This window comes from Prinia subflava, unplaced genomic scaffold, assembly GCF_021018805.1.
Source record: "Prinia subflava isolate CZ2003 ecotype Zambia unplaced genomic scaffold, Cam_Psub_1.2 scaffold_89_NEW, whole genome shotgun sequence".
Taxonomy (NCBI): Eukaryota; Metazoa; Chordata; class Aves; order Passeriformes; family Cisticolidae; genus Prinia; species Prinia subflava.
Window position 1 is genome coordinate 123,151 of NW_026961096.1, and position 10,850 is coordinate 134,000.

General features: G+C 47.2%; 1 protein-coding gene across 1 annotated transcript; it reads left to right on the forward strand.

The window, feature by feature from the left end:
- The first annotated feature begins 8,182 nt into the window (after positions 1 to 8,182).
- On the forward strand, positions 8,183 to 10,829 carry LOC134546460 (protein Mis18-alpha-like). The gene is made up of 3 exons (XM_063389280.1): positions 8,183 to 8,618; positions 9,254 to 9,376; positions 10,419 to 10,829. The coding sequence occupies exons 1-3, from the start codon at positions 8,278 to 8,280 to the stop codon at positions 10,564 to 10,566; spliced, it is 612 nt and encodes a 203-aa protein (XP_063245350.1). The 5' UTR covers positions 8,183 to 8,277; the 3' UTR covers positions 10,567 to 10,829.
- Positions 10,830 to 10,850: the final 21 nt, after the last annotated feature.

Sequence of the window (10,850 nt, forward strand, 5' to 3'; positions counted from 1 at the left end):
GCCCGGAGCTGGAGCGCTCGCTGTCGCTGCTGCAGCCGGGCGCCGACCGGGCCCAGCAGCAGCAGGAGCGGCGGGCGGACGCGGCCCCCACGCCCATGGTGTTCATGTGCGCCGGCTGCGGGCGCCCCGTGGGCGACACCCGCACCTGGGGTTCAGTGTCGAGGACAGCGGTCCCATCCTGCTGCGCAGTGAGTACCAGCGCTGCCACCCCCGTGCCGCCGCGGTCGCTGCCGCCGTGCCTCCTGCCCTGCCTCCCGCCGCAGCTGCGGCCGCCAGCGTCGCCGCGGACCCGGGGCGGAAGGGCTCCGAGCTCCCCGGAGAGTGCGGATGGTGAGGGCCGGGCCTGGCTGGACACAGTCCCGGGGGAGTCGGGGTTCCCGGCGCTGGGGACTGGGAAAGGGCCCGGAGCGCTCGTGTGGCCCGAGAGCCCCTGGAGCACTTATCTGGGGTGGGCTGTACAAGCCGCGTATGGCCTAAGGGAGAGGGATTTCTCACAAGGACATGTAGTGATGGACAAGGGAGGCAGCTTTAGATTAAATGTCGGGAAGAAATTTTTCCCTGCGAGGGCGGTGAGGCCGTGGTACAGGTTCCCCAGAGAAGCTGTGGCTGCCCCTGTGTCCCTGGAAGTGCCCAAGGCCAGGTTGGACGGGGCTTGGAACACCCTGGGATAGTGGAAGCTGTCCCTGCCCAGGGCCGGGGGTGGAATGGGGTGAGCTTGAAGGCCCCTTCCACAATTCAGCGATTCTGATGGTCTTGGTCTTGCTGAGGTTAGCCAGCCTGAGGAGCTGATGCAAATTCAGGCTAAAAGATGAGTGCTCATCATTTATACTGTGTAAAGCATGAATGAAAGGTTAAAAAAGTTCTAATGCATGATTTAAAATTTTTTTTTTTATTTTTAAGAAAAGGGATGGGGAGAGGTGCCTCCTTTTATTTTCTTCTGAATAAATGTTATTCCTTGCTTGCAGCATGGTAGAAACCCTACTCTGCTCTGGCTGCTCCAGGACCCTTGGCAGCAGATACATGCACGCCTCAAGGCATCTCGACTGCAAGAGGGATTTGTTCTGTGTCCGTACTGACTCTGTTGAAAGGTAAGTGCAGAATGTTTATGGGTCAGCCTGCCAGCTCCACTGCACTCACCAGGCATGGCACTGAGGGTGCTCCTGTTACATCTCTGGCAAGGCTGGAGGGAGCGTCTTCTGCTGCTCTGTCCCACGGTGGTTTTCTGTATTGGTGCTGTTGGCATCCCAGTGCTCAGCTGTAGGGAACATCACCTGTGTAAGGCACATCCTAGAAAAAGAACCAAAACAAACCAACCTGGCCTGCCTTTTGTGTGGGAAGTTGCATTCCAGCCCAGAAAATATCACCAGGTCCAGGGCACTGGAGGGTTCCTTCGCATTTGATTGGAAGAGTTCACAAACCAAGCACCAAAGAGGCCTGGCTGGAGCCTGTTAGGGGTCCGCATGATCAGCAGGGAGTGTGGCCAGAGGGGCTCGGGCAGGACTTGGGGTGGCTCTGCCCTGTGCTGGCCACATCTGCTCTGTCCTTGCTAAGATGGGCAAAGGCAACTCTGACAACTGAGTACGTGCTTGAGACTCTCACTCAGCTGTCTTAAAATCTGTCTGGAAAATGAAAGTGTGCTTGGGTTTAGTTGGTTTATAGCACTTCAAAGGGGTTATTAAAAACTGTATCCTCAATTAAGGCTCCGCACCAGAGTCCTTTTGTGCAGGCATTGTCCTAATAGACAGTGGTTGTTCATCTGGACTGGTTTTAATGTCTCTTTTTTTTTTCTGAAGTTCCCATTTATTTTGCTGTATTGCTGTGGATATTCCCCTTGGTACTCTGGACAGGGTTTGGAGATTTTTTTCTTCATTCCACTGCTAGAGTACTTTTTTTATTGCATGGCAGTAAAATTCTCTCATGCACTAACTTGGCTGCAGAATGGCATTTTCTGGCAAAGGGATGCTGCTTCTGCCTGCCAGCACTGCACTGTTCTTGGTGTCTTGGTGCCATTTTCCACTGTATCCCGTATCCCCAGAATCCACGGCTGTCTCTCAGGGTTCTAAAGGAGTGCTGTGTTTGGATTTTTGGCTTCAGAGTGGGAAGTGCTCTGTAACCTGATGTAACCTGTGGCATCTCAGCTGTAGGCCAGGAACCCTGGAAAAGCAAGCTCGCATTCACGAGGAGCCGCTTACTCTTGAAAGCCCAGCTGTCTTGCAAGAGGTGCCGCACAGGGTGAGTTTTAACCTTACATCATTCTTTGTTGAAATCACCTCTGAGAAGTCTTAATATGCTTCAATGGTTTCTGCAGAACAGCTTATTCCACTCAGAGCAATTCAGTGCATTGTAACATGTACTGGACTGCTTCCTGTAATTGCTGTCGTCGTGCTCTGCAAGACTTTTAGCCACTTTTCCTTCAGTTTTCTTGGTAGTTAGCATTTTCTGTTTATCAAGCACAGCATTAGGTTCCTCTGGCTGTCTCAGAAATTGGATCAGTTGTTTCTAGTTCGTTCTGATTCACTTCTCCAGATCTTCATTTAACTTTTAGCCATGTTTCTTCTGCCTCCTGTGGAAATGGACTTAATGCTTTTGCTGTAACTTTATCTTGAAATAGTAATCATAAATGAATCATGGTAAATCAGGTTGATGTTTTGCTCTACTAAAATCTTGTGACTGCAGGTAGGAAGAGTTGGGAGCGAACAGTCTGAGGAAGTGGACTGTGGAAGCTGAAGGTTGTCCAGCCAAAGCTGAGTGTGTGGCTCTGACACTGACCAAGGCTGGAAAGAGTTACTGTGTGGACAGAGAATGTTAGAGCCGGGTGAGCTTTCACAGGATGAAAGAAGCGAGGAGAGAATCGAATGGAAAGAATTGCTGAGATCAGGTTTGAGCCCTTTCTTTGGGTTTGGGATTTGTTTGTGGTTTTTTTGTTACCTAACACTACCTAGCACTTACTTACTTACTTACTGTGAGATTTGAAGTTTTCTCCAAAAACTCAGAATGAATTTCCCCACTCTGCCCCACTGGTAGCAGCACACAGGAGAACAGAGCCTGTGGTTTGGATCTTGAGGGAGTTCCAGCAGTACAAGCTATGAGTTACCATGTTTCTCCCAAATTTACATCCAGCAAATCTGAGGAATTACCTCTTGCCTGAGCATTCCTGGTCTCTGTGACTCTTTAGTAAGAGACAGCTGGGACTGGCCAAGCTGAGACAGGATCTGTTCCTGTCAAACCATCTATTTCCCATGCGGATGAGAATCTGGGGGGCAAGTGCCCACATCACTCCTCACAAATGCCCACACATACTTCTGGGGCTGCTGTATCTATCTGCTGGATTTGTCAGCGCCAGCATTTGCGAAGGATCACCTTGTGAGCAACTCAAAAGACAGATAAATAGAGGCAGCAGCAATTGTCTTGAGTTTACCTTATGGTAAGGCTTATGGATATTTTTAATCACTATAAGAAGGCTTATGGATATTTTTGATCACTTTCTTAGCACTTGCAATTACCCCTGCTACCACACAAAAGAAACCGAGGAACAGGAAAGCTCCGCTCTGTATCTCTGGCAGAAGAAAAGCCAGCAAACCAGTTTGCGTTCACCCCGATTCCTAGTCCTGTGCTGCAAGTACAGAAATATCTTGAGCCTTTGGGAGGGGGACTGGGACTGTGGAACCCAGCTGCATGTGTCTCCTAGGCCACGTTTTTCTTGGAAGCACCTTTCCTAGTTTCACTGCTTTTTGGAAATGAACTGTTCTGAGCAGAACCAGTACCTTCAGACTCAGGGTCTGAAAACAAAACAACCATAAAAACCACTAAAAAGCCCCAAACCCCACTGCCTAAGAGAACAAAGAAAGAGAAAATATACCGGGATTATTTTAATAAACCTGAATTTGTGGGAGGCACTGGGTTTGTTTTCCCTTCGTGCGGCAGCACGAAGTTTGCACGCATTTTGCTGCCGCTTTGGCTCTCAAGAACTGGAAATGCCTGGATTTCTGCGTGGTTTCCCCAGGTTCTCCTATTTAGCAGGAGCTGCACGGTGAGGTCGGTGTTCTGAGGGAGGCCCTGGCACAGCTGCCAAAGGCCGGGAACGTGGAGTGTGCAGGGAGCATCCGGGGGGCTTCTCCCCCCTGAGTTTCTCCCGGGGTGTGCTGCCTGCACTGCTGGATGTTGGACCCGGCTTTGGGCCGTTCTCCTGCGGTCCCAGCACTGAGTGCTGCCCCTGTGGCCAGACCTTGCCGTGTGCCGGCACCAAACCCGGGCAGCCGGGGCTGCTTTTCCAGCCCTTTGGTGCCACGGGCGGCCCCCGATTGCCGGAGCTCCCCGGCACCCGGCCTGGACTCACTCTGTGGGGGGGCCTGTTCCATCTGCCTCAACCGAGGACATCCTGCCCAGGTTTGACACTTGACTCCCGTTGTTTTTCCTCTTGCAGGCAGCTGGCAAAAGAGGAGAGAGCCCCTGCGAGGCAGAGCCCCTGGAATGCCCTGTCCTGGTCTGAGGTTCCCACTTTTATCTCCGACTCCCGGAGAATTGCTGGAGCAGAACCAGAGAGTGTCCATTTTATTTCCTGCCTTTTCCAATAAACGGTGACTTTCAGCTGGAGTGTGTTCCTGGTGTTATCCTCCTCCTCCTCCTCCCTGGATTTGTAAATAAATGTCCTGATTTTGGCCAAGTAGAATTTTGTTGTTCCAGGCATTGTGGCTCTTTTGTTTCATTGAAACTTCCCAACTCTGCTGAGACTTTGAGATGTCAAATACAAGTAAGACTGGAGTTTCTTGGGATTGTTACTCACACAAAATAGGGATCCTTCTTGGACAGGAGTAACTTGACGTGTTTAATGCCGCTTCCCTTTAAAATCAGAGCAGGGGAAGCAGATTTGAAATCATCATTCCATGAACTTGCACCAAATTCCTCCAAAGCTGCAAAAGTTTTCCTTGTTAGAAATTCCTGAGCTTGTTTTCCAGGCAAGCTGGGATTTAGATGTTCTTTGTTCCTTGGATTTGCTGGTTTTCCTCTCTCTCATTTTAGTAAAGAATTTTTTTTTTTTCATATTTTCCATGCTGATTGGAATTTTTGTACTGCTCAGGGCACATTGCCAAGGAAATGTACCAATTTCATGTTGGTAAATCAGGCATTGTTCAGCACCATATGCCCACAAGTCTGTAAATTTCCAGGGAAACTTGCTAAGTGTTGAATTGCCATAATGAATCTCTTTGTAAAGTTGATTATACTTTTTTCTTTATTTTTAATTACTTTGAATTTTTTATGTAGGGTTTTTTTTTAATAAGTGATGTCTTTTTGTATTTTTAAATTTTTTCTTTTAAGAAATTTTCTATTTTAATTTTTCCTTTGTAATTTTTCCTTTGTAATTTTTCCTTTGTAATTTTCCTATTTTATTTTTTCCTTTTTATTTTTTTCCTTTTTATTTTTTCCTTTTTATTTTTTTCCTTTTTATTTTTTCCTCTTTTTTTCTCTCTTTAACTTTTTCCTTTTTAATTTTTTCCTTTTTATTTTTTTCCTTTTTAATTTTTTCCTTTTTAATTTTTTCCTTTTTATTTTTTTCCTTTTTAATTTTTTCCTTTTTAATTTTTTTCTTTTTATTTTTTCCTTTTTATTTTTTCCTTTTTATTTTTTTCCTTTTTACTTTTTTCCTTTTTATTTTTTTCCTTTTAATTTTTGCTTTTTATTTTCTTTCTTTCTAATTTTTCCTTTTTAACTTTTTAATTTTATTTTTTTCTGTGTTTTACTTGAAATTTTATTTGAAAACTTTTTTTTTTTCTTCATGTTTTCTTTGTGTTGGTGTGTTTTGGTTTGGTTTGGTTTGGTCTGGTTTGGTTTGGTTTGGTTTGGTTTGGTTTGGTTTTTTCCTCTCTCTCTACTCTTTTATCTACTTTTTTATAGCCCAAGTATGTAGAAGTTTGGCTGGTGGGAACAGAGGAGGTGACAAATGAAATCCATGTCCACTCCACGTCCGGATAGAATTGAGAGTGCAGCTAGAGAAATCTCTGTATTTTCTGCTAAATTAGAAATCCTGAACAGAGAAAGCTCTAAAGACCAAGGGGCCTTCTTTTTTCTTTTTCCTTTTTCCCCCGAACAATTCTCATTGTAGCCATTTACAGGATCAGGAACATTACCTTGAAGTCGAGGTGTATTTCACAGGTAGCGAGAAAACAAAGTAGACTTGATCTTGTAACTCTCATTGTTTAGTAACAAAGAAATCCAAAACAAAACAAACAACATAAAAAAAAAAAAAAAAATCCACCAACCCCACAAAAGAACAGAGAAAGAGAAATTATACCAATATTATTTTAATTTAAAACCACTTTCTCCCTTAGAAAACCAGGCTAATGTAATTCTGCTTAATTGGGGTGCTGTCGTGTTTAGGTTACTGAATTAATAGAGTTTAAAACATACAGCAATAAACACGAATTTTAAAAACTAAGTACAAAATATGAATATATATAATAAAACAAATATAAATATGAAAAATAATATCGTAAGTAAATGCAATCTATAATATTTCTCATTACTTATATTATATACAGTAGTCTATATATTACATCCATAGATATGACTAGAAAAAAGACATGGTAATTATCAATATTAAAATAATAAATGTAAAGAAATAATGGAATAGAGCTTAAAACAGAGGGGGTTTTTTGGTTTGAATTTGCTTGGTGGCAGGGGTTCTCTTTTAAGCGGCGGCCGGGTGTCTTTCGGGGCGTTTCTTTTAGGGGGTTTCTGTGCACGTTCTCTTCGGGGGTCCCTGTCTGCTGTGGACACAGCGCGGTACTGCAGCTCTGCCCCGGGCCCGTCCAGTGCTGCCGCCTTGTGGACACAGCGCGGTGCTGCAGCTCTGCCCCGTGCCCGTCCCAGTGCTGCCGCCCTGTGGACACAGCGCGGTACTGCAGATGTTCATCCCCAGGGGAGTTGCTGGCTTGGCTAGAATTGGTTTCCCAGTAAAACTGGGGGTTGTCTAGAAAACCTGAATTTGTGGGAGGCACTGGGTTTGTTTTCCCTATCCCTGCATCACAGTCAAGAACACTCCTGGAGCTGTGTTAGGCAGTGGAAGGAGGGGAGAGCTGCATTTATTGAATTCCTTTGTTGTTGTTATTGTTGTATTTTTTCATGCTATTTTATTTTATTGTGTTTTAGATTTTCATGTTTTTTTATTTTGACTTTGTAAAAAATATTTAATGTTTCCTCAAATTTTTAATTTTTCGATTTTTAGTTTACTTTTATATTTTATAGTTATGATTTCACTTTTTATTTTATTTTCAATACCTTTTAAATTTTTATTTAGATTTATGTTTTATTTTTATGTTTGCGGTTGTTTTGTATTTTTTAATGTTTCCTTAGTAATTTTTCCTTTGTCATTTTTTCCTTTGTCATTTTTTCCTCTATAATTTTTTCCACTATAATTTTTTCCTTTTTAATTTTTTATTTTTTATTTTTCTCTTTTTAATTTTTCTCCTTTTTAATGTTTTCCTTTCTAATTTTTTCCTTTCTGATTTCTCCTTTCTCGATTTTGTCAGGCACCCCCCTTTAAAACCGGGGTGCCTTCGGCCGTGCCACAACAAAGATGGCGGCCCAACAGGAAATGGTTTCAGCCACAAACAAGATGGCAGCCGGAAGTATGGGCAGCCACCTAATGCCCCGCTCAAGATGGCGGCTCGTCGAGCCGCCTTCGACCTTCCAAAGACGGCGGCCAAAAAAGGCGGGAAAACACAAGGACCACCCATGGGCGTCGACCCCAACTGCCTGCGCCCGACCCCGAAAACGGCGCCGCTCAGGAACAATTTTCAGCGTCGCTTCCCGGCGCGAGGGAGCTGTGTGCCCGCTGTGCCCGCGCCGCGGTGCGGTTGCGGCAGCCATTTTGGTGAGGCGCCTGAGTAACCAGCTACCCGGGGCCTTCGGGGGTGCCACAAAAAAGATGGCGGCTCTACCGGATGTGTCTTCACCACAACCAAGATGGCGGCTACAACGGGCGGAAGTAACGTTTATATAGGGTTTATATAGGGTTTGGACCCTATAGCCGCGGCCGAACCAAGGCTCTGCTGCAGGTGTATTCGAGACATCTTTCCTCTTTGTTTGACAGAAGGAAGAGGGGAAAAAAAAAAAAAAAAAAAAAAAAAAAAGAGGAAGAAAAAACGGGAGCAGTTCCGGGGCGGTCCCGGGGCGGTCCCGGGGGCGGTGTGCGCCGTCACTGCCGCCTTCTCGGCGGGCGATTCCAAGGCGCTGTCGGGCTCTCTGCCGGCCGGTCGGCGGGCGGGCGGCCGGGACGCGATGGCGCTGTGCCCGGAGCTGGAGCGCTCGCTGTCGCTGCTGCAGCCGGGCGCCGACCGGGCCCAGCAGCAGCAGGAGCGGCGGGCGGACGCGGCCCCCACGCCCATGGTGTTCATGTGCGCCGGCTGCGGGCGCCCCCGTGGGCGACACCCGCACCTGGGGTTCAGTGTCGAGGACAGCGGTCCCATCCTGCTGCGCAGTGAGTACCAGCGCTGCCACCCCCGTGCCGCCGCGGTCGCTGCCGCCGTGCCTCCTGCCCTGCCTCCCGCCGCAGCTGCGGCCGCCAGCGTCGCCGCGGACCCGGGGCGGAAGGGCTCCGAGCTCCCCGGAGAGTGCGGATGGTGAGGGCCGGGCCTGGCTGGACACAGTCCCGGGGGAGTCGGGGTTCCCGGCGCTGGGGACCGGCAAAGGGCCCGGAGCGCTCGTGTGGCCCGAGAGCCCCTGGAGCACTTATCTGGGGTGGGCTGTACAAGCCGCGTATGGCCTAAGGGAGAGGGATTTCTCACAAGGACATGTAGTGATGGACAAGGGAGGCAGCTTTAGATTAAATGTCGGGAAGAAATTTTTCCCTGCGAGGGCGGTGAGGCCGTGGTACAGGTTCCCCAGAGAAGCTGTGGCTGCCCCCTGTGTCCCTGGAAGTGCCCAAGGCCAGGTTGGACGGGGCTTGGAACACCCTGGGATAGTGGAAGCTGTCCCTGCCCAGGGCCGGGGGTGGAATGGGGTGAGCTTGAAGGCCCCTTCCACAATTCAGCGATTCTGATGGTCTTGGTCTTGCTGAGGTTAGCCAGCCTGAGGAGCTGATGCAAATTCAGGCTAAAAGATGAGTGCTCATCATTTATACTGTGTAAAGCATGAATGAAAGGTTAAAAAAGTTCTAATGCATGATTTAAAATTTTTTTTTTATTTTTAAGAAAAGGGATGGGGAGAGGTGCCTCCTTTTATTTTCTTCTGAATAAATGTTATTCCTTGCTTGCAGCATGGTAGAAACCCTACTCTGCTCTGGCTGCTCCAGGACCCTTGGCAGCAGATACATGCACGCCTCAAGGCATCTCGACTGCAAGAGGGATTTGTTCTGTGTCCGTACTGACTCTGTTGAAAGGTAAGTGCAGAATGTTTATGGGTCAGCCTGCCAGCTCCACTGCACTCACCAGGCATGGCACTGAGGGTGCTCCTGTTACATCTCTGGCAAGGCTGGAGGGAGCGTCTTCTGCTGCTCTGTCCCACGGTGGTTTTCTGTATTGTGCTGTTGGCATCCCAGTGCTCAGCTGTAGGGAACATCACCTGTGTAAGGCACATCCTAGAAAAAGAACCAAAACAAACCAACCTGGCCTGCCTTTTGTGTGGGAAGTTGCATTCCAGCCCAGAAAATATCACCAGGTCCAGGGCACTGGAGGGTTCCTTCGCATTTGATTGGAAGAGTTCACAAACCAAGCACCAAAGAGGCCTGGCTGGAGCCTGTTAGGGGTCCGCATGATCAGCAGGGAGTGTGGCCAGAGGGGCTCGGGCAGGACTTGGGGTGGCTCTGCCCTGTGCTGGCCACATCTGCTCTGTCCTTGCTAAGATGGGCAAAGGCAACTCTGACAACTGAGTACGTGCTTGAGACTCTCACTCAGCTGTCTTAAAATCTGTCTAGAAAATGAAAGTGTGCTCAGGTTTAGTTTGTTTGTAGCACTTCAAAGTGGTTATTAAAAACTGTATCCTCAATTAAGGCTCCGCACCAGAGTCCTTTTGTGCAGGCATTGTTCTAATAGACAGTGGTTGTTCATCTGGACTGGTATTAATGTCTCTATTTTTTTCTGAAGTTCCCATTTATTTTGCTGTATTGCTGTGGATATTCACCCTCGTACTCTGGACAGTGGTTTGGGGATTTTTTTCCTTCATTCCACCACTAGAATACTTTTTTTATTGCATGGCAGTAAAATTCTCTAAAGCAGTAACCTGGCTGCAGAATGGCATTTTCTGGCAAAGGGATGCTGCTTCTGCCAGCCAGCACTGCACTGTTCTTGGTGTCTTGGTGCCATTTTTCACTGTATCCCGTATTCCCAGAATCCAGGGCTATCTCTCAGGGTTCTGAAGGAGTGCTGTATTTGGATTTTTGGCTTCAGTGTGGGAAGTGCATGATGTAACCTGTGGCATCTCAGCTCTAGGCCAGGAACCCTGGAAAAGCAATCTCTCATTCACGAGGAGCCGCTTACTCTTGAAAGCCCAGCTGTCTTGCAAGAGGTGCCGCACAGGGTGAGATTTAACCTTACATCATTCTTTGTTGAAATCACCTCTGAGAAATCTTAATATGCTTCAATGGTTTCTGCAGAACAGCTTATTCCACCCAGAGCAATTCAGTGCATTGTAACATGTACTGGACTGCTTCCTGTAATTGCTGTCTTGTGCTCTGCAAGACTTTTAGCCACTTTTCCTTCAGTTTTCTTGGTAGTTAGCATTTTCTGTTTATCAAGCACAGCATTAGGTTCCTATTTCTGTCTCAGAAATTTGATATGATGTTTCTAGTTAGTTCCGATTCACTTCTCTAGATCTTCATTTAACTTTTAGCCATGTTTCTTCTGCCTCCTGTGGAA

What these genes read in the sequence shown, in the direction of transcription:
- LOC134546460 (XM_063389280.1), top strand. Translation starts at nt 8,278, where the DNA reads ATGGCGCTGTGCCCGGAGCTGGAGCGCTCGCTGTCGCTGCTGCAGCCG. An exon ending in CTCCCCGGAGAGTGCGGATG is followed by an intron (nt 8,619 to 9,253) that starts GTGAGGGCCGGG and finishes CCTTGCTTGCAG; the next exon opens with CATGGTAGAAACCCTACTCT. An exon ending in CGTACTGACTCTGTTGAAAG is followed by an intron (nt 9,377 to 10,418) that starts GTAAGTGCAGAA and finishes GTGGCATCTCAG; the next exon opens with CTCTAGGCCAGGAACCCTGG.